The sequence below is a fragment of the Corvus cornix genome, chromosome Z (assembly GCF_000738735.6).
Source record: "Corvus cornix cornix isolate S_Up_H32 chromosome Z, ASM73873v5, whole genome shotgun sequence".
Lineage (NCBI taxonomy): Eukaryota > Metazoa > Chordata > Aves > Passeriformes > Corvidae > Corvus > Corvus cornix.
In genome coordinates, this window is record NC_046357.1 from 36,425,134 (window position 1) to 36,448,620 (window position 23,487).

The 23,487-nt window shown below is 36.3% G+C and overlaps 1 protein-coding gene across 7 annotated transcripts in view; it reads left to right on the plus strand.

The window, feature by feature from the left end:
• CDC14B (cell division cycle 14B) overlaps nucleotides 1-23,487 on the plus strand; it is a 52,292-nt gene that overhangs the window by 8,826 nt on the left and 19,979 nt on the right. For 4 of the 7 annotated variants that reach the window (XM_039566785.1, XM_039566780.1, XM_039566784.1 and 1 more), the window contains exons 3-12: nucleotides 210-285; nucleotides 2,232-2,324; nucleotides 12,758-12,834; nucleotides 14,360-14,426; nucleotides 15,846-15,908; nucleotides 16,777-16,864; nucleotides 17,194-17,424; nucleotides 19,162-19,300; nucleotides 19,432-19,585; nucleotides 20,352-20,455. In XM_039566785.1, coding sequence (XP_039422719.1) covers nucleotides 210-285; nucleotides 2,232-2,324; nucleotides 12,758-12,834; nucleotides 14,360-14,426; nucleotides 15,846-15,908; nucleotides 16,777-16,864; nucleotides 17,194-17,424; nucleotides 19,162-19,300; nucleotides 19,432-19,585; nucleotides 20,352-20,455 — 1,092 coding nt within the window. Of the gene's footprint in view, nucleotides 1-209; nucleotides 286-2,231; nucleotides 2,325-12,757; nucleotides 12,835-14,359; nucleotides 14,427-15,845; nucleotides 15,909-16,776; nucleotides 16,865-17,193; nucleotides 17,425-19,161; nucleotides 19,301-19,431; nucleotides 19,586-20,351; nucleotides 20,456-22,890; nucleotides 23,037-23,487 lie in introns of all 7 variants that reach the window. The other 3 variants (XM_039566781.1, XM_039566782.1, XM_039566783.1) reach the window with 2 other exon arrangements.

A 23,487-nucleotide genomic window follows, 5' to 3' on the forward strand; every position in this document is an offset into this window, starting at 1 on the left:
CTGTGTGAAAAACAAAGACGACAGTCCATGTTTAAAGATGACAAAACCTTTCCTCCAACAAATCAGTATGTGTTTATATAAGAAAGCGTGCTCATTTTTAGAATGATGTATGTATATCACGTGTATTATTACTCCTTGCTTTGTGCATCTTGTTAAAAAAAGAGGCATTTACAGGGGTCATGTACAATTCTTCCCCTTTCTTCTAACAGCTTCTATGCAGACTTTGGACCACTCAATCTGGCAATGGTCTACAGATATTGCTGCAAGCTAAATAAGAAATTAAAGGTAATGCTTGGGTTTTTTATTCAAAAGCCAGTATTACTGGCTTTCTAAAAAACAAAAACAAATGAGCCAAAATTTCTTTTATTGTTGTTGTTATGGTTCAGGTGCTTTCCTGTTTTCCTAATCCATCTGAATTCTGAATATGAATGCTAGATTTTATTGAGGTGAATTTAGGGAGGAGGAGGATCAGTATGGAAAACCCACTTAGTTTTAAGAACCAAAAGATGCACAACTGTGGCAGTAACTATCGTTTAGGTTTTAGAAGATCAGTTGCTAAATGAAAACAGTCTCTTTTATATGAAAAGCTTCTTTCCTGGAATTCAATCCTGTTGGCAATCTGCCAATATTGAGTGAGCTCAAGAGTGCTGTGCTATGCTTTCATTTGAAATGTTTTTTGTTTGACTTGGTCTTCTCCTCTGATACTGACATTCTTCAGTAATTTACAACATTTGATCTTTAGTAGCATTGATAGCATTGGCCTGAAGGAAGATACTCTGCTCATACTGCAGATTATTATCTCTTACAGGAGCTCAGTAATTTTTTGGGATTGGGCTCTTGATAGAGCGTAGTGTCTTAAAAATGGATTTCTTAAATTAATTAACACAACTGACTACAAGTTAGTTGACCTTTAGTAGATGTTGGAGTGTAAAACCTGTTTGGTAGATAAAAAAGCTTATTTTCATTAATGTCAATCACAGTTTGCCCGTTCAAATCTCCTTAGATCTTTCTGCCACTGAAGTGTGAAAAGTGGGAAATATACAGCACATTATAGACTAAGAGTGTATTTTTTTTTTTTCTTCATTCCTTGATGTCTGTCACAGATAATAGTTTGCATAATTCAGACTTGCTTTATTCTTTAGGTTGGAGAAGCAATTGGCACACACGGGTGGGATGTTGCTGCTCTGTTATTACTAGGGCACTTGCAGAATTATCTCTGGCTAAGCCTGAGATAAACCTGTTTAGTGGTCCAATCTGGGAGATGGTAAACTCCCAGCTGGGTAACTGTGGTTTGCCAGAGATGAGAGTCTCTGATTTTTGTATACAGGATGCTCTGAGGCAACACAAGTCTGTGTTATAGTCCCTTTCCATGTCTTGTGTTTGACATTGGACAGATGTGTTAGGATTTCTGAGAGCATATTTCTGCTACTGATCTGGAGTTTATTTGTCTTGAATGCATTGAATCTAGTATCTTGAGCAAGTAACATTGATATTTAAATGCATAAAATGACATTTTATGATAGCTTAGCAGTTGATCAAAGTGTGCAGTTTCAAGCACATCAGAATTTATTTCAAAAGCCAGTTAGGGGATAACTGCCACCACATGTGTGTGTCCTTTCTATGGACAATTCCATTCCACCCACATTCTAAGATAAATGGAGAAACGGTATGCCATGCCAAGATGACACTTAAAATAATTATTTATGATAAAGTTCAGAAATACTTTCAAAATATTTTAATCTAAGCATGGTTCTGATCCTTAGAAACAAATACTAGTGGATTTATGTACATTTGGGTTTGAAAAATGAATAAAAATGTGTAAATTCTTTAATTTTTAATTCTAAATTATTTAAAAGTTTAAAATTTTTGCAACTGTAATATACCTGTAATGCTTTTGAGAATGCCACTTTCTATTCTCTTAAATGGCTATCTGTTACATAAGGCATGAAGTCAAAAATACTAACTAAAAATATGAATGCATTTAAGAAGAAAAAGAAAAGATTTCAGTAATTTGTATCAAAAATTATTTAGGCTGGATACGGGGAAAAATACTGGAAAAACCTGGGTAGGGATGCAATACAGTTTTCCAAAGCTTCTGAGGGACTACTCTACAGTATTCTTGGTTCTCTCACTGATGAACCATTCCTCTGAATGCATTCCTCTGATTTTATAAAAGAAGGTGTAAAAGGTCTAAAATGCAAAATTATAATCTTGTTCCTTTCTTGATACAGTCATTTTCATTGATAAGGAAGAAAATAATTCATTATACTGGGTTTGATCAGAAAAAGCAAGCAAACGCTGCATTCCTCATAGGCTCCTACGCAGTAAGTATTTAAATTTTTACATCAGCTGCTGACTGTGTTAATTTTTTCATACTAAATTTTTAGAAGAGCAAGATAAAAACAATTGTTTTCTCTTGAATAATCATCCTACTAACGTAATTATAGCAATGTACCACATAGTAAAAGTTTCTAAAGTCTAGCAGGTATGTGAATGAAATTGTATGATTTTAGGTTTTTTCCGCGCTACTGCATTCTGCGTTCTTCAGAATAAGAGCATCACTGAAAAAAAGATCAGTATTAATATTTTCATATAGAAAAAATGATTGATTCTTGAAGTTTTACCTTTCCCCAACCACACAACCTCTTCTTTTCTAAAATAGAAAAACAGTATCTTGCACAAAGTATAATGTGTCATTCGCTAGTTGCATTCATGTTTAAATAAACCTTTCCTTCCCCAGCTGCTTCTTCTCTAATACAAGGTAATCTCTTCAGTTAACCTAGGAGAAGTAGTGCGCATGTGTGATAGGCTTAGAGCCTGTGTAAAGCCTGGGAAGATACAAGGTGGCTGGAAAGGTACTAAGCCAAGTCTGTGGCTGCAGAAGGGAAAAGGACTGGCTTTACATCTCAACTGCATGTATTTGGTACACAAAAATGTAGTCAAGGAATAAAATGCTGAATACTTCAGGATGAAAGATGCGATGTACCATATTCATGTTCGGTTTTGACTTGTAACACACGTCAGTTGTAACCATTTCTCTTGTTTACTGAGTAATAAATGAAATGAAAAGCTATGCACTTTTTGATGTTGGAGATTTGAGGGGTTGAAGTTCATGTAGCCTTAGGTTATTCCTATTTATTGGCTGCAAAGGCTACACAGTACTTTCTGTGATGCAGGCAGTCTCCTTGCTGCCTCTCTGCATCATGCAGGATGTCCATTTTCTGTTCCCCAGGGTTTCTGTGTTGTCTGTATTCTCTAGCACTTTTTACAAATTGAGATCTGTATTTCGAAACATGTCACTCTTTGAAAAACAGGCACTTAGGAATGTTGCTGTAGACCTTTGCATTCTTAAACCACATGGAAACCGGTAACATGAGTTACAAAGCTTGTTTGCAGTTAAGGGATTATGTTGACAAAACAGCTGCAGCTTTTAGGAAAACTACTTCTTCCTAATTACTTGATCATAATTGAGGCCCAGAAGAGGGGACTGGCTTCAGTTATCAGCCATTATTTGGAAAAAAGTGGGTTTGGTTCTTTCCTATATTCTTGTTCTAAATATGTGTAGTAGTAGCATTGTGTGGCATAGCAGCTGACATTCGGAGCAGAATTTTGGTACAGAAAATTAATGAATGGCAAAACAATCTAATAAGAAAATACTGTGGTTGACTATGCAAAAGTATACAGAAAACCTAACACAAATCTTATTTTTGATCACCTGGTAGCCCTGCCATGTTGCAATAACAACATGCAGGTGAAGAGGAATGCTTCAACAGACTTGAATAAAGCTCTAAGATTAATATGTATGGATTATGACAATCCAAAGCACACTAATTAAAAATGGAGGCTGTTGTACAGAGAGTAGGCAGGTTTTGCTTTAGAGAGCTGTGGTGAAGGAAGTGGGAGTTGCAGAGTAAAGAAAGGGTGCTCACACAGATCCACCTGAAGTACAGCACGGAGATCCTGATTGCCTGGTCAAGGCATGTGGTAGGGCTAGTTGCAGACACACGGCATATGGCAGAAGAGGCTAGTCAAAACCACCAGTAGTTCTCAGAGTTTGGAGATGTGCTTAAGTTACTGTATTGTACACACTGAATATTTTGGCAGTTTCCCTGAAAAGCCCAGGGCAAAGTGAAGCACACTGAGAGTATCAGTCACCTCCTTGCATGTGGGCATGTCTGACTTGCAAATTTGCAAGTTTTAGATAGTGAGATAGCTCAGCTAGATGCTGATTTTCTTTCCAGTGCAATATTTTTGGCTTTGGTACTGCTTTTTCTTAACAGTAGGGTAGAGTTTCTTCCCAGTTTCATTTAGGAGGGATTCCACTGAAGAAAGATCACAGAAGAAAAACTATGCCCCTGAGGCTTTTTTTTTTCGTGGCATTCTTTGATGATCTTTCATGAAGAGGCAAGCTTAATTACAGAGCTCATTGCTCAAGTGTTCGCACATACTTGTCCCATATTTCTGCTTTCTGCAGGGAGAATTGGTTTGTTCTCTTTGAGGCAAGCAGCGATGCAGGATCTGTTCAGAATGCATGATAAACATTTCTATAAGCATATTTCCTGATTGAAAGGAAATATTGATGACTTCCTTATTTAAAACATATGTAGGCTTAAGTGTCTACCTTCTTTAGTTCAGAATGCTGTGCTTTTTGTTGAAGAAAGATCCATACAGATACTGGTCAAATCTTTAAGAAAGTTTCTCTGTAATTTTAGTTAATCAGACTGTGTCATATACATTGGTAATACCCTTTGTTGCTTGAGTTGATTGTCGTAATTTATTTTCTGATCTTACAAGTATAACCCATAGGTTGATACTGTATTTTGTTTTCTGTGGATTGAATGTGTTTTCTTGTTTGATTCTAATTTTTTAGCTTCATGGTAGGTTCCCATTTCAACAGTTTACCTTAGGTTGAGGAACTGTGGGTGTGCAATGCATTAGTTTGGGGGAGTTCAGGTTCATTCAATGAAGAGCAAGGAAGTAGAAAGGAAATGTGGCCTTTGCAGGGTTAGTGACAAAAATAGTGCTTGTCTGCTTGTGCTGAAAGGTGTTTGATAACTTAAGCACGGTTTTGGGTGCAAGTTGCTCTGTATAGGTCCAGGTGCTACAAGTCACTTGTTAGGTTTTCAAGAATAACAAGGCACAGTGAGTCTGCATGATTTCTGGTTTTGTTATTTTTTTTAAAGACAGTTACATTTAAACTATAAAACTGTAATGAACTGTATATGGCTAGTTCTCTTCTTAGACTTCTGTGTCCTCATAAACATTCAGCTTCTGAGCATGTCTTTTCAAAGGCTTGTTGACCTTCAATTTGTATTCTTAAACAGAATATTGTAACTTCTGCTTAAAGGAATTGGGATATATTAGCATGATTTCTCATTCGTCATCTTTTGTTCAAATGTATATGTGTGTACATGTATCATGTGGGGATATGCTCATTTGGACTACTAAGGCAATTATGAAAGTCTTCATTAACTGTGGTGTGGTAAGGGCAGCTGTTAGTGTCCTTGTTTTCAAGCAAAGTCTGTTCTCAGTCTTTTCTTCACAGTTGATGTGTTTTAATGTTTCCCCCACTTCCCTTCATCTAACTTGTCTTTCTTTCCTCTTCAGTGGAGATAGTTTATGAACTCTCCAGACTACACACTTCTTTCTCCCCTCTCCTGCATCTGCTGCTTCCTTCCAGGTGTACTTTGATGTGACAGCACAGCCTAACTCAAGCTCTTCAGTATAACATGGCCTTAAGAGTGAAGAACTAAGTTTACAAATACACTGTTGTATATGCAGTTTTAGAATAAAATATTAATTTTTTACAGTAATTCTCAACTATTTAGACCTTAATCCCTTTATTGTTCATCTTTCATCTATTTTAATTTGCTATTTTGTTTCTACATTTTTACAGACATAGTGGGAATAATATTCTTCTATGTAGATTAGCGAAAATTTGGCACATTCAGCCACACAAAGGGTAGCCAGAATTCAGTGTGTTGGGGTTGAATGTTTACACTTTTTATGGGGTGGAGGGGGAAAAGGGAAAGAAGGGAGGGGGGGGGAAGCTTTTGTTCTTCACCTTTTAAAGAAAAATCTTTTCCTTGAAAGCTATCTGCACTGTTCAGGCCTTACCACACTACCAAACCAGCAGTGATCTTCTGAGTTGATATCTACAGTGGCTTCTCTTGATTTTCACCAGGACTTGGCTGTGGGTGAGGAAAGTCTGCTTCTTCCATCATTGCTCCTTCTGTATTACGAAAGAAAATGTACCCTCTGTGCCCTGTCCACCCAGTTCCCAAGCTCCCCCCTCTCCCCTTGGCTACATTAACTTAGTAACAGTGTTTTTTTTCTCAGGCCTGGCACTAATTATGTACTTGGAGGGTGACCCTCCCAGGGCACCGCCCCATGAACTGCTGTAATTCAGGTCACCTTCTCCAGGACTCATCTCTGTACTTTGTCTATTTTCTCATCTTCTTTCTTCAGGGTAAGCAGCGTTTCCTTCATCCATTCTAATCCATAGTATTGGTTTTTTGCCTTTTCAATATGTTAGTGTCCTTCCTAGTTGTGGGCCTAACTCTGGGTAGAAGCTGGAGGTTGGAGAATCAATTGGCACCCACTGGTGTGATGTTGAACTGCTCTGTTCTTACTGTGACACTTGCAGAATTATCTCTGGCTGAGCCTGAGATAAACCTGTCTAGTGATCCAGGCTGGCTGAATGGGTAACTGTGGCAGTGCTCAAATTTAGAGTGGGTAAACCATGTTTACCGTCAGCGTTTTGGTGAGAGGTGCTTGACGAGCAAGTGGCAAAGGCAAGATGGACAAAGTAGTGACCTTTCATTTAAGCAAAAGTTGCCTGGAATCTTGTCTCTCTCTGAGTTTGTGTCCTCTAAAAAGCTACCTTCTCTGAAATGTATTTGGGAAATTGTGATTAGTCTTCACAGCGGCAGCCTTTCCAGCTGTTTGTACTAGGTTATATTCCAGGATGTTCCTAGAAAACTGCTTGTCTCCATATGACAAGAAGGCTTGTTCTTTTGGAGGTCCTCTATAGTCTTAGGTTGCTTTCTTACCCGTCATGAAGTAGTAATGTGCCCAGCCCAGTCAGTTCAGGGTTTTTTTATACTTTCTCTCTGTTGTTTAAAGGTAATTGGAAGTTTCTTGGTTTTGTTTATGATGAACAAAGAGAGTTGCCAGAGACAGGCAGTTATTCATTCTCTGTCACTTTTATCCACTTAATGACTATGTTTCTGCTAATGAAGAAACTGTTGGCCGCATGCATTTCTTCACTACAACACAAATCCATACAGGAAGCTTACTATTCTAATAAATTTCTATTTTAATTTTGCAACATCTAACATTTTTTCCTTAGGAATATTGCTAGAAATTTAATCTACTAAATGACTAGTATATCCAATGGTGGTTTTCATGAAGTAACATATTTAATACTTTAAAGTTGTAACAACTGCATGAGCTTGTGTTTGAGTCTGGTCACACGCAGCAGTTACTTGCATTCGTTCAGAATGGGTGGATTTAATTATTTGCTGTTTACAGCAGTCCAAGCTGTCTTTGGTGAGTGACATTTCTGGAACATAGTTGTATCACATAAAAGTTGCTTGTAAGCAGTTTAAAATTAATTATCTTGTTATTTTCTGGCTTTTAAGTCAGCATGGTTGGTAAAATGTATGATTTAGGTGGCAGCCTTAAGTAGATTTTTCAGTTGAGGGTGAACAGGTGGATAGACATGGTTATATTGAGCACATCATAGATATGTGCAGGTATGTGTAGATTCATATCATAGGTATGAATTTAAAGTGCTGTTTACGGACTTGAGTTGATATAGTTTCTAACAGTAAAGTTTACTTCAATAGCCTATTTAATTTTCCTGAAAGAGCAACAAGTTATGTCATAGATTATTTTTACTAAACACTTTTTGTCTTGTATGCAACATCATTATTTAACTTGGCAATGCCATGTATTGAAAGTTAAGATGCCTTTTTTAGCCAGAGGCTCATTTCCCTTTCTACCAGGAATACTTTACATCCTATTGTGAATACCGTTCCAATGATTATAACTCTGGTCTAGGAAATGGTTGCTTGAAAAATAAGGCTGAATTGAAAGCACTAATGAATCAGAAGAAAACAAGGCTTGCTAAAAGCTCTCATTCTCTGGTTGATTTTAAATGCTCACAAATAAAGAATGGGTCGCCTAATCCTGCAAACGGTTGTATTTCATTGAGTGACCTTTAACGCAGCTGTTTGACTGCACAGCAGTGTTGGCAGGAGGAGTGCTTGAGTGCACCTTTCCCAGTGTTCAATACTTGGATGGTTCTTGACCATTCACAGAGGTGCCTGTAGTTCCTTAATTAGAAACAGATGTCCTAAATGAAAAGGATGATTGGAGCAATGTTAGTGGTTCAACTGCTAATAGCAAATTCCTGGCTATATTTTGAAGTTCAGGAGGATATTTTTTTGTATGCGTAAAAAAACCAAATTTCTAAATTATCTGTATACAAATGATTGCAGATTGTGATAAAATGATATATTTGACTTGAAAGATATCAATTCCTTATAGCAACAATTCTCCTGAGATGTACATAAGTAGAAGATATCTAAAAGATTTTAAGAGTTTGTATTTGTGTGTATAGATATGTATGTATACTCGTATTTGCACTTGCATGTGACTGTAGGAAAATTCTAAAAGCTGAACGTGTGGATGCATGCTGCATTGAGTAAGTTTTTTTGAAAGAAGGCCTTCTTTTTTTTTTTTTTTTCTTCAAATATTTCCCTGATCTGCAGGAAAGGAGCCCCTTGGGAAATCATTTTAAAATTCTGATAGTCATTTCTTTATTTGTATATACAAAAATGGATAAAAATTATCCCAGAGAATGCCTGCTTCTGCTAAATAAGAGCTAATATCATTGCTTGAAATTTATTTTAATATTTTTATATTTTTAATAGTCACTTTTGTTTGTTGCTTTACTGGCATTAACCTAAGAAAACAACTTTATTTGTGAAAGTTTTCATTATCTTAGAAAGCACAGCAGAAACATAAATTGTAATCAGCATCTGGACAAATTAGTTTCAGCTGTTGTATATTTGGATTTCTGGAGTGTGTCTTCTCTCATTTCCTCTCCTTGCCCCACTACATACCTCACTAATTTACAAATATATCTTTGTTTCTCTATTCATCAGATCAACTTTTCCTTTCTCTTCTTTTCTGAAACTTCAGTTCTGCTTTCTGCCTTAGAAAGTCCTTCTCTTTTTCAACACTTCTGTCTGCTACAGGTCTTTGATCACTGCTACTTTCTCTTTCCCATTTATTTGCTTTCTTTAGTCCTTTGTTCATCCCCATCATTCCAATGAAACTGTTCATCTTTAAGTCTTCACTGGCCTTCTTCAGGTCAGAAACAATATTGTATGTAGTTTTATATAGATGTGTCGGAAATATTTTTTTAAGTGAATCTTTCCTTAAATGCTGGCTAGTGCATTTTGGTTCACTTCATGGAACTAAGTAGGAGCAATCTCAACAGGTAATGGGCATTCTGTCCACAGGACCAGACTAAACCCAGCTGTTAAGCTTAAAAGCTGCTGAAAGTATGTAATACAGATGTCAGATCTTCAAGGCTGGCTCTCTGTCTACTGATGCAATTCTTTTGGTGCAGACCATTTCCTAATGCAGATGTGTGGCCTCTGCTGCCTTGACATCTGTTGCTTCTCTGAGCTTTGCTGCTTCAGTCTTACCTGTTTCCATACCTGGAATTTGGTTCACCCCAACCTAAAAGCAGGCCTCACCCATGTTCAGCCTTCATCCAGCCTTGCTTACATCTAGGATTTCTAGGTGGGTACTCCCTTAAGCTGTGACAGAAACTGGTCCTGTCTCCACTTTGACTATCACAGCTTCTTGTGTTGTGTTACTGCCAGGGTGCTTTCCTTGTGAAGTAATTATCTGTTTATCGTCTTTCCCATTGTGCATGAATGTCATTCTTCACCTTCAAAGCACTCTACACCATTGCACTCATCCAGCTATTCTCATAATAACCTAATTTTTTTGCAAACACTTTTCACTGATTACACCATTTCATCAACAGCTGTCTCTTGCAATTGTTCACTTGTTGTGTCTTTTGTGTGTCATAGTGTCACAGCTGAGTGTGTAGCAGGATCTCTGTTTCAGAGTAAGTTTCCTTCTTCGGTAAATATGCTGTATTTTGCTTCAGTTGTACAATACAAGTTGTATTTTTGATTTCCAAAATCAGATTGGTTTTTCAAAATGTCCTTGTACTTAGCAAGTGTTCATATATAGCTGTGTTAAGAAAAGTCCATACACATATGTATGTGTGTTAAAAAGGTGTTTCTAGCAATTTCACTGGTAATGTAATTTCAGAAGTGGGATCTGTGCCTAAGAACTAACATGTTTCAGTATACTCTGACATTATTTAGACTTACTTTAATACAACACTCTGGAATGGAAAAAACTTGTCTCCTGCAGCTGTTAGACTTGTAAACAAATGCTTCTGCATTCAATCTTGTTTTCTTTAAGAAACTGGTAAAAGCTCAGCTGAGGTATGGGAGAAATCCTTGGCATTTCTGAGCTACATGTGCTTACAAAATTAGCTAGTATTAGTTGCATTTCTATTTGCCTGTGGTACAATTAGTACTCTTTGTATACTACACAGTGTGATAGCACTTAAGTCTGGTTGGACAGTAGGAGGAGTTTCTTCACAAGGAAGGGTAATGAATTGATTAAACATTGTAATGAGCTGCCCAGGGAGATGGTGGACAAGGTGTTTAAGGACTGGATGTGGTACCCAGTGCCATGGTCTAGTTGGCATGGTGGTGTTTGGTCAAAGGTTGGACTAGGATGATCTCAGAGATCCTTTCCAGCCTAATTGATTCTGTGATTCTGTAATCCCAAGTTTTTTCCAGGTGACTCATTTCTGGCTACAAACTCTGTCTAATTACCATCTGTTTGCTAATTCCATTTTACATCTTGGGTTTGTAAGTTTTTCACGGACAGGGCTCTCTTCCCGATAAAAAAGAAGTGCTTGATTCATATGGTTGCTAGCAATATGTGTTCACTGTGCTGCAAGATGCAAATTAGGACTGTATCAAAGCACTCAGTTTGAAATTTCATGGAAGATAACCTTTACATCCAAATTAGGCAGTGAATGCTTGCAGAATAGAAAATGAACTCTGCCATCTGAGGATAAGTTATTCAATGATACTTGGGGAGGCTTTTAAAGTATCTTTTCTGTTTTGGGTGTATACTTGCACATATAAATGCAGAAGTCACTTATCTCTCCGCAGTGAAAGCACACACACAAAACATGCAGTTTTCACTACTTAGCTATTTATCAAGAAAGATTTATTTTTTTGTTTCCTACTGCCAATTTCAAAGGAAGAATGCTCAGAAAATGCTTAACACACTAATTGAATCAGGAAAATCAAAGGGGTCACCTGTTGGCCATGTCTGTTTTAGCTGTCTGTTTAGGTTATATTTCAAGCTGGGTTTGTTTGTTGGGTTTTTTTAGCAACATCTGTTCTAACTCTTGTTTTTTTTCTAACTCTTTTGTGTGGAGGGAGGATGTTTATGGTATGTTAAACCATTTGTTCAAACTGGCTTTGCAGCAGCATCAAAGAAATTTGAAAAGCAATGCCAACTTTTAAAAGAAAAAATGTCCAAAGCAACAGAAAGTAAATATGCCATGCCTTGGTTTTTGGGGGATAATTAATTAATACATGAGGATTTTTACTTTCAAATAACTCTAAGAGAAAACGTTGTTAGCATAAAAGAAATAAAAAATTTTACTGAACATTAGTGATAAAACCCCAACTTTCTGTAGGGTGTTAAAGCAATTTCAAAGAAAAAGTATTAACTTGAAATTACTGAATATTGACCTGTTAATGACAGCTTGTTATTAACAGTTGTTACCTCCTGGCCATGCTGGGGATGGTGTTTGATGGTATTTGAAGAAGAGATATGCAAAAAAGAGGACTTTTAGGTATTCTTTAAGGAGACCTTAGTGTTAAAGGCTATCCAAGAGTGATCAGACATGTTGTGATGGAAGACCATATGGATATTTCTCGTAAGTTGGTCCTTTGTGAATTCTTTTCTAAGTGTTTTTGACAGTAGAAAGTTCAATTCATTATGTTCGTAGGATTTTGCTTCTGAAGCTACAGATTTCTTTTAATTTTTTTATTTTTTAATTTTTTGTTTTCTTTTAGTTTATCGCATCTGGATTTAGTTACTGGATATTGCCTCAGCAGTGCAAAGGAGGAAGTACAGAATTTGGATTAATGTAAATGTTCTGATGTAGGAAGATCAAAACATTCATAAATAACAGTCTTGTCTGCTGAGTGTACAGACAGTTTGTGTACCAGATGATTCATAGCTTTGCTGATATATCTGCGGGTTTTCATGTTTTGATTTACATCTTAAAAGCTTAATTAAAAAAAAATCTACAAACTGGCCAAGCTGAAATGTAAGAATCCAGATGAACAGAAGCCTTTTCACTGTAGCCTGTAGCTGAACAACTTCTGCACGAATCTATAAAGTTAGTTTTAAAATATGTATTTCTTTAGATTGACAGGATTTTTTATTGTTTATGTTAGTTTTATTGTTGCACACTTGCAAACATTCATTCTTGGTGCCACTCTTTTCCAGCACTTTTGCGTTCTGTGATAATTAATTATGCCTTCTGTAATATACAAGTGACTTGAAATTATTGAAACCTGTCTTAAAATAATCTTTTTCCTTTTCTGTCTTTCTCCAAAAATAGATAATATACTTGAGAGAATCCCCAGAAGATGTGTACAGGCTTATATTGTCAGGAAGTGTTTCATATCTTCCTTTCAGGTAAATAACAGGTTGATAGAACTTTCTGTACCTTGATATTTTGAAGAAGGATGTAACATTTTTCAGTACTAATTTTTGCTGTGTTGGTTTTTTTTTGGGGGGGGGGGGGGGAGGGGGGTGTTGGTTTTGTTTTGGGAGTGTTTGTTTGTTTGGGGGTTTTTTGTTTTTTGTTTTTTTTTTGTGGGGTTTATTTTAGTTTTGGTTGGTTGGTTTTTGGTTTTGGTTGATTGGTTGGGGTTTTTTTGTGCTGAAGTTTTGGGACACACTCCCTGCCTGAACTTCAGGTACTCAGTGAATCAGAGGTGTTACCAGCTGGTACTGAAGTGTACAAGCAGAAAGTGAAGCAGCCACAGTGTTTTTTATCCACTCATTGAGCTTTTTTATCTACATTGCTTCTCATGTGGCAGAATGATTTTGTGCCAGTAGCTGATAGTTAAACATACCAAAATATCTGTCATTCAGCACAAAGGGCTCGTAATGCTTAATAGCATTATTTATGCACAAGACAGCTTCTGCAGATTGCTGCACACATTTGACAAGTGGAAAGTTGTCATCAGTGCATTCCAGGAACCTTCTGCATTGCCTGTGCCCTACTGTGCTATCCCTCCAATAGATACCAGAGGTTGCAATTCCCTTTGAGGACCATGGCCTGAGAATGCGAGGCTGCTTTTGTCTGTCTGTAGAAGGCTTCATCCTTTTTTTTCTTTCTCATCAGGTGGTCTTAGAGACACCAGCTGCTACAATGTCACCTTTATGTGTCCTTTCTCTTACTTGAATAAGGTTCTATATTTCTGTGCCCTGCTAATTTCTGCCCCTTTTCACACTGATTCATGAGGATGGAAAGGATATAAAAAAATACTAGAGACAGCCCTCCAGGTTCTTCAAAAGTTCTCCCTCCTCTCAGTTTTATAATATGAACATTTTTTTACTTACTAGAAACATTAGCAATTCTCTGCTCATAAGGGCTACATGGTCTCAAGGTATTTTGCCAAGGCATAATATTCTCTGATGTAGATTCAGTTTTATTTATTTACTTGACTGTAGTATTCCTCTAGAATGCTTACTCTGTGGTGCTTATGGAATTTGATAATGGTCACCGACTAAGAACATGCAATTCCTGGATCAGCAGAATTAAAAAACTTGTAACTGAAAGAAGGGGTTTTAATGAAATCAGTTTCTCCTCTTGTTTAAGCATAAACTATTTATGCATCTTAAGGAAAATATTTTATTATATTTACTCAAATGTTTATCCTAGCAGTCCATGTCAGAAATTGAACATTTCAGCTTTACCAAAACTGTAGTTAGAGTAATCTTACTGTTGTATCTGTTAACATAACTTATTTTATGTTTTGTTATTCTTGTAAGATTCAAGGTACAGGAAAGGAATTAATCATTTGACATAATTACTTCCATGTAATAATCATTATCTTAAAGTAATTTTTAAACAGTTTTAGAGAAGTATCTTCAATTGCTTTCACTTGGATTAAAATGCAATAATTACTGTCTTGGTCATCATGTCTTACAGGGATGCTTCCTTTGGTACTTGCAGTTTTCATCTGACATTACTGGACTGTTTTCATGCAATAAACAAGGTCAGCAAACTAGTATTTTTCGTATTTCAAAAAGTTAGCTAAATATTGCCCATCGGAAAAAGAGGGCTTAGGAAGCTAGTATCCAATTAGAGCTGTGAAGAGGCAGATTTGCTGATTGTTGCCTGGTTTACTGTGCATTGTGCATTGTAACAAAAGTAGGTACAGCATCCACAGAAATCAACTAATACCTTATACAATCAAATAGTTAAGATGTTAAAGACGGAGTTTGCGTTTTACTTATGTAATCTTTCAGGACAGTAATTCACCTCTAATCCTAAAAGTTGTGTGTTAGGTTTATTATATACCCCCTGGTGTTATGTATTAGGCTGAACATAGCCTTTGAAAGTGGTTTTGAATGGGCTTGCTATACACTTCAGGCATTTGCAACACATGCTAATGATTTCAAATTTTGCTTTAGTAATAGAAATACAAATTTCTATCTACAGGGATAATGATAAACAAATGTTAGGAGGTAGGTGCTTCTTTTTTTAACAACAAATTACCATAATCTAGTTTTTATAGCAATATAGTGGTGAAGTAATGCAACATTGAAGGATAGGGGAATTAAAACACATTCTTTTTATTCTGTATGAATAGTGAAATGGGGAATTCTGCAGCACTCTACTGTACTATGGTCTTTTGTATTATGGGTATCTCTACCAAATACTGATGTTTTTTACTGGTTAAGTCAACTTTTTGAAGATCTATCAGCTTTTTCGGGTGTTTTGAAATTGGCTACTTGTATTCCAAGACTGGTGCATTGCTATTCTTGCTGGTGAACGGCAAGAAAAGCTACAAAAGATTACATAGTAAAAGAGAAAATTAGAATGTAGTATTTTTAATATCTGTAGATGTGGGACTTATCTGTGTTTGTGTTTCCTGTTCTAACAAGTGGATAAGCTGTTAGTTACCCAAATGATTACATTTTTTATACAGTGTTAATTATTATGGTTGTGGCTAATTATGGGACATCATGGACTCACAGTAGTATCTACTTAGGACTTTGTGACTGCAAACAATTTGAAATCAATGAAGATACTAACAAATAGCATTTATGCACAAAAAATATTTGCAGTTCTTGAATGCAGTCTTTAGAATCTACTCATAGCTTCAATAGATTTTTTTTGCTGGTTCTTTTTATTTTGTGCACCTAGCAGTAATAAAAAGATCAAATGCTTCAGTAATCTGGGATTTTCATAGTGATTCAGTGGAAACAAAAAAAGTCAATTTACTCATCTGACTTCACTTATATTGAAATTTACAAACCTGTTTTGAACCAAGACTGAGTTGATCTGTATTTCTTAAATTGTGTGAAGAAAGAGGAGAGTGTGTATTAAGGGACTTTATGGAACCAAAAAGAATTATAAACTGTCCTCATTGAAGAGGCATCTCTGTTAAGAGCTGTGTTCTGAATTTTAGGCTTTGCAGTATGGTTTCCTGGATTTTAGTACGTTTGATGTAAATGAATATGAGCATTATGAAGTAAGTGTTCAGTGTCAATCTTTTGATTTGCTTGCTGTTACTAATGCTAAAACAATTGCTTATAATTTGTGCTGTTCTTTTGTAGTATTAAGTTCCACTTCTGTTTTGTCTCTTTAAGCTATGATAGTTAAATAAAGGTGCATGGTCAGAGAGAGAATACTAAAATTCAGATTAAAGCGTAATTATGCTCAAACATGGGGGAAAGCAGAAACCAAAATGGAAAAAAATGGGGATTTCCATTATTATTTAAACCCTGGATGCTCTTGAGCACTCTTGATGAACAACTAAAGGGCATACAAGCTCAAGTCTAACTGAATGCTAGAGAACAATCAAAGTATGTATTTGAGAACACACGGGAAAGATGTAATAACACTCTTTGAGGTAAAGAACGAAACAGGGCTGGGAAACTCCAAGCACATAAAATTCACTTTGGGACATAGGAAATTATTGTGACAATGTTGGACTACAGCTCTTGACTGTATGCAGTCTCAGAAATGCAAAGCTGCCAGATATTTGTAAAGAGAAAATTAAATGTTCGTAGAACTTAAAAAGTCATTATGTAATTTGTGAACAGAGGTAAGACCAAGGCCATAATTTAGAAGCCTATAAAAATTTAAAAATTGGAAGTTGCCTTTCATCTGAAGGGCATCAGTTGTGTTGTTCTAAAACTGATTTAGAAAGACAGAAACATGGAAAAAAGTGAGGTTGAGAGCATCTGTTGTCCTCATGATGAAAAAGAAAGCAGTCAACTAACACAACTTCCTTTGAAAAAATTGTACATCAATTCTATCTAGCGTGTATTTTGAAACAATAAGGAAAAACCTGAAAATACAGGGATAATGATAAACCAAGCATTTTCTCTTGACAGAGAGCAGAAAATGGAGATTTTAACTGGATAATACCAAACAAATTCATTGCCTTCAGTGGACCTCATTCAAGAAGTAAAATTGAAAATGGTATGCTTAAAAAAGGAGGTGGGGGATACAAGCCCACTGCTTTCTTAGTTGATTGTTATCAGTAAGAACAAGCTGTAAAAACTGTTCCTCAAACAGTGTGTTTTTTCCCTAGCTCTTTTCCTTTTATAAGAACACTGGCAGTAAAATTTTAATGCTTGGTTTAATTGTATCTGACCTAGGTGATTGTGTTAAAATTCCATTTTCAGTTATTCTATTTCTTTATGTTGTCTCTATTTTGAAAGTGTTTTCATATCTTGTTTTTTAGTCTTTTTTTGTTTCTGCAGTTTGAGCCTTACTCTCTTTTTTTTTTATGTTCTGTTCTCAAATAGGCTATCCCCACCATGCTCCAGAAGCTTATTTCCCATACTTCAGGCAGCATAAGGTCACCACTATAATACGCCTCAACAAAAAACTGTATGATGCCAAACGATTTACAGATGCTGGATTTGAGCATTTTGATCTCTTCTTTGCTGATGGAAGCACACCTAGTGATACTATAGTTAAAAGATTTCTAAATATTTGTGAAAATGCTGAAGGAGTAATAGCCGTTCATTGCAAAGGTATGGTGTAAAAACCAATTTATATTACAAGTGATGTGTATAATTACAGTTCCTGAGGTATTTTGCAGTATAATTCTACAATATGGCTATTAACATCTCTGCCAAACTGCAACATTTCCATTCAAATTCTTTCTATGGTTCTGTTCAGCACTTCATATTCTAATTTTTTTAAGTTTCAGAAATATCTTCCCAGCCATTCCCAAAATGGGACTGGGGAAAGTGAGATTTCCAATAGTAATAGCTCTTTCTGTTAGAAAGTGTTAGCACTTTCAAAGGATGCTTTGGGCAGGCGTTTGAAGTCCTGTCGAGTTCTCTCTGAAAATACATGTTTAAATATACCAAATAATTAACTTTTGAAAACAGTGCAGCATTTTGGGGAGATTCCTCAAAATATATGAGTGTTCTTCTACAACCACCAAAATCTTCATCCCTCAGAAGTTCTTTATACTAGCTTGGGCATGCTCTGAATGTCCATTCTTTCAGATTTAGACTGCAGAGATTTTAAGAGCATGCCCAAGGCAGCTAGTATAGTTATTCAGTTTTCTGTGGTTCTAGAGGCAGTATGTTTCCCATCCCACACCATCTTTAATAGTCTATCAGGCATTTCTTCTCTACATCTTTGCATCACTAGTGTACCTGATAACTCTGTGATTGAAGGAGACAGGCCTTTTCTTAACCTGTTTGCTTTGGACCTGGAAAGACTGCATTTTTGTTCCTGGATCTGCCATCCATTTGCTGCATTTAACAGAATTATACTGGAAAGTGAAAGAATTGTTAAAACCAGCATCTTGACTGTGGGGAAACAAGTGCATGCTCTTATTCTTCACTGAGGTGATAAATTCAGGCATATCACTTCATTGGTTATGCCAGAATATTGAGTATCAGTGATAACAAGTGCTTTGTTTTCACTCAAATTAAGTTATTCTTTGATAGATGTCATACTAATGGTGTCTAGCCTGCTCTTACTCTTGAGGAAGTGTAGAATGCTGCAGCCTGTTCTTAAAGCTGGGCAAGTCATGGAAAGTCCTGTGTGGTTGTCTTGGCTGTTGTTTTATATAGAAGATTTTACACTGGTGTTGATCAGTCAATTGTTAAGTGAGGGAAGGTGGTGCGGATTTGCATTCACAGCAAGTGATTGAGGAGAGAAGCCACTTAGCTGGAGCTGTCCTTTGCTTCTCATGTTTCCCCAGATAAATAGAACTGTTTTGAGGGCCATTATAGATAAGGTTTCTCATGCTGGAGTACTTTCTGCCTGTACTAGCTAGTGCCCAGACTTGCTTATTGCAAAATTTGTCTTTTTATTGGGAATTAAAGAGATTAATTAGAGGAGAGTCTGGAAGAACAGCTGGTTTCAGTGCAATGTATGATTAGTTTGCAAGAAGGTGCTGTGACAATTCTGAAAAAGGTCACGTGTTTTATTCCATGCATAAAAACATTCTCATACCTTCATGCATATTCATAGATAGATAGGTAAATAAAGATGAACTAAACTTACGAATATTTGTAAAGTTGCTGGCTTTGGAAGGTTACCTCACTCAAAAAAACCATAATGAGTGTGTTAGTAACCTTGTATGTTAAAGATCGAAGGGTAAGTTTCCCTTACCAAATTTGGTAAGTACAGGTTTGTTTTGATAAATTAGGCAGGTAACTACTTGTCCAAGTAGCAGTGTCTGTAGTTACAGCAGATTCCAGATGAAGACGGATATATAAAAGAAGTCATTCTTTTATCTTACACAGCTGGTCTTGGACGAACCGGCACACTTATTGCCTGTTACATCATGAAGCATTATCGGATGACAGCTGCTGAAACTATTGCCTGGATCAGAATAAATAGACCTGGTTCTGTGATTGGACCACAACAGCATTTCCTGATGGAGTAAGTAGATTGAGTGTAAATTATTGCCAAAAATAAATCTAGATGTCTTTTTCTTCTTCTTCTATTGTACACTTAACAATCTTCAGTGTTAATTTGTTGTGTTTTGGGCCTTTTTTTCCATGTTATGATAGCAAACAGGCAGAACTTTGGACAGAAGGGGATATTTTCCGTGCAAAGTTGAAACGAAACCATAAAATTGCTGTAACAAGAATTCTGTCAGGAGTAGATGATATTTCAATTAATAACACAAGAAACAGGAGAACCATCCAAAAGGACATTGAACTGGTAACCATCCAAATATTGTGCTCTTGTAAAAGTTGGAACTGTTGAAAATCTCACAGGTTTTGAACAAACCTGTGGGTACACTAAAACTTTGTTAATCAGATTTTTTTTTTATGTTCACCCTTTTTGTATAAAGGGATATGGGGGGAAAAAGTATGGACAGCAATTATGAAAAATGGAGTTCAGAACACAGGTGAAATAGGAGCATCATCATGCTGTAGTCTTTTGTAATTAGGTCAATAATAGAAAAAAGTACTCACAATCTGCAGTCAAACACACTGGTTTCATTTTGGATTGTCTGTTGCTTCACTGTGTGTATTTAAAGGGAAGGGATAAAAGGGTTTGTTGTTTTTTTTTAACCTCGTTTTAGTTTCTAAGTAATTGCAGCTTCTGTAATACCTTTTGATGGTGCTTTTTGAGAAAGACGGTACTGCTGTTTTAAAAAAGCAAGGGAAGGAGGGAAATCCTGTATTTAGTGAAGATTATACTGTACCTAAGCAAAGATTTGATCAAGTATTGTTTCCAGTGTTTTAAAAGTAGACAATACTCTGATGCATGTAATTCATGACACCACTTAATGGTTTACAGCTTCAAAAGCAGCAAACAGGAAACTGGAAGGAACAGAACTGTATTTATGCAAATGAATTTCCTTTGACCTTATCCTGTTGAGATAATTCTAATTTTAAGCTTTAAAATAAAGTTAATTCTTAAATATCAAAGTGTCTTTATTTTAATCTTGATTTATCCTTTCCCCCCTCCACTTATCCAGTACAGTGATGATGATGAAACAAACTGTCTAACACAAGGGGATAAGCTTCGTGCTCTGAAAAGCAAAAGGCAAGCAAAAGCTCCAGGAGCTGCATCTCCACTAGCGTAAGTCAGTTTCTGAATATATAAAATGCCAGAAACACTTTTATCCTCTTCATGAATACTTCCTGTTGCCCCTAAAGGTTTGTTACCAATGCTGCTTTTACTCCCTTAAAACAAACATGAGATTCACCGTTTCTCTGAAGACTTGGTGAGTGCTGAGGAGGCAGGAGAACTTCATTAAAGAGCTGCATGACTGAATTTCTGGTTTTCTGTATAGTTTTTAATGCTGGTATTCTGCACTTTACAAGCTCCTGTAGTACTTCTGAATGCTTTACTTTTAGTTTAATCACAAACATTCTCTTGTCTTTCCTATGGTAGTATAAAAATGAAGGACTATGACTGTATGGTCTTGTTTGATTGGATCAAGTAAGATACATGCTGGTGTTTGAAGTAAAGTCAGCTACCTAAAAAGAGTTGAAAGAAGGATTTTTAGCTTCCTTTCATTTTCTCTTCCTTGGAAAAGAACTTTCCCTAAATCCTGTGGGCTTTGTGGTAATGTCTGGTGAATCTGGAAGGCAGACTAGTAACAGTTTCAGTAAAAAAATTCAAAGAAGTGCACTTCTGTCAGGGAAACTGGTAATCTTTATTTTAGACAAGTCCTGAAACACCACCTGTAAAAGCAAGTTTGCATCTGTTGTAGCTTGTACCAACTGTAGGTACAAAAAATTTCTGTCTGCCCTTAAGTAAACTGCAAGACAATGCAACACTCGCAAAACTTAGCTGGATCTCATTAGATTGCTAGGAAAGAAATGGTGACCCCTAGCTGTCAGATTTTTGCAAATGACACATCACCGAAGTCACAGACCACAGTCAACTTGACTTTTGTTGTGTTGTCATTCTGTAGGAGATGATGGTGCTACCTGCTGGCATTTTTATTTTCTTTTTCTTCTTCTTTTTTAAGATCACTGCTGTCATCAGACTTTTAGAAAAAGTGAGAAGTATATAGCAAAAATATGGTGAAGGTAAAGGAACATGACTTTGGAAACCTTCACACATTGCTATGTGTGATTTCTGCTTTTGTTTTAAAATTCTCTCTTTTGTTCATGCTTATCATTTACACAGGCAGCCATGTAAGATACAACATATTTGGAACAAAGCCTGTGCCCAGCTGACATTTAAAAAATGCCAAAATGCATCACCTCAGTTACCTCAAATAGCACAGTAAAAAAAAAATGACCTTGCAGATTAAGGCACAGAAGTGCCTTAGTGGTCAAGTACTTAATTGCCACACACTTATTGTATATTCCATGCGATGATTGTAGACTGTGATAACCTATTCAGAGCCATTGTGTTAATATCTTCTTAACAGAAGACCTATCTACTGTTAAAATATTATTCCACTCATGAAATATTCTGCAACATGTCTGCTCTAGTTAAAACTAGTTAGCTGGTGCTTGTGTAGAATTAAAATAATTTACCTGGAGCTTATAGCTGCTTTTTACATTGTGCATTGTGGCTCAAGGAGTTTCAATTTACCTCCTTCTGTTCCCCTGAGTTATTTTTATGGTTTGCAACTTGTACTGAAATAATATGGTGAAAAATGAATGTGTAAATTCATACATTCTTTGTGTTACTGTTGTTTTATTGCAAGAAATATTTGGCTGCCTTACATGAGTCAGAAGTTTTTTCTGCTACAAGAGGTGTTAGTCTCTTTCCTTTTCAGTTGTCTGTTAAAATAATTAGTCTTGCAGTAAAATTGATTACTTTTATCTAAGCAAAAAACCAGAAGCTTCTAAATCTTCTAAGTAGTTTTATTTCAGAGGAAAAAAGAAGTGGGGGGGAGCAAAGTAAGAGCACCAGAAGCTTGGACAGTTAGTCTTTGAAAACTGAGGCATTATTTACTTTTAAGTCACAAGGGATTTGTATAGAGTGTTTATTGAAGTTGGCTGTATGAATTCTTTATGCTTTCATGACTGGATGTTTTATATATGTTCTAATAAGCAATATTCTGCACCTGTAGCAAAGGATTATGAATTGGCTTTTGCTTCTTACACAGGAAGATAATACACCCCATCATCTGGTTGTTTGTTTCTGCAAACTTACCTGTCTCTGATCTAATGTTTTAGGATCAAAATGTATGATTGTGAAGTAGGATGTGTGAATACAGGCTGATCCAACTGTGTAAGAGATGGCAGCAAGTGGTCAGAGATGTATTGCTCCTGCGTGCACTTATTTCCAAGAGTGATACAGACTTTCTTTGAAATAGGTGACTTTGGTGAGGATTTCAGAAAATTTGCTTTGATTTCCACCAGCACATGGGTACTACATTTGGCAATTTATGGCTGCATGGATTGTTAGTCATAGAAAGTAAGAAATGCATGGCAAAGGTTATAGAACAGTATCCTTTTGAAGAACTTGAAACAAGCTTAAAATACACCAATAGCTTTTGCTTTTGATTTTTTTTTTTCATCTCTACCTCCCCCTCCAATCCCTTTTAGATGGCTCCTAGCTATGCTGGTGTCTACACTGTGTAGCATTGTCATCTGGTGGATTGTATGTGGCTCCCTTCTGCCCAGCCTGCTATTCTGTCTAGATGGTTTAAGAACATAGTAACCATCAGGACCCCCTGAGAGAGAGCCACTGTGTAAGTGTCCCATTCCATTTCTCTATAATATCTCACACCTTTCTGTCTAGTATGTCTCATAAATGCATGTTTTCATGTCATGTTTCTTACTGGCTTTGTTGCAAGGGTAAATTTCACTGCTCTGGCTTTGTTATTTTTTGTGTACAATATTTGGAATAATTGAGTGATTTTTATGGCTGGCATGCAATATACAAATGCAAAGAGCTCTTAGAATACCTTTTAGTTTTGAAGCTTTTCTTCTCTGCAGATAAGCAAAAGTACATAAGCAAAATTATCTGTAAGAAGGAAAAAGTACTGCTTTAAAATATGATCCTATCCTTTGCATATTGCAGATGCAGATGTTAGCTTCAGTTTTACTTTGAAGTTCATGAACTTGCAAAGTAGGCTAGTTTCCCAACACATGATTTTATTCCCATGAAATGCCAAGAACTGGAATTTGGTAGAAATGTCA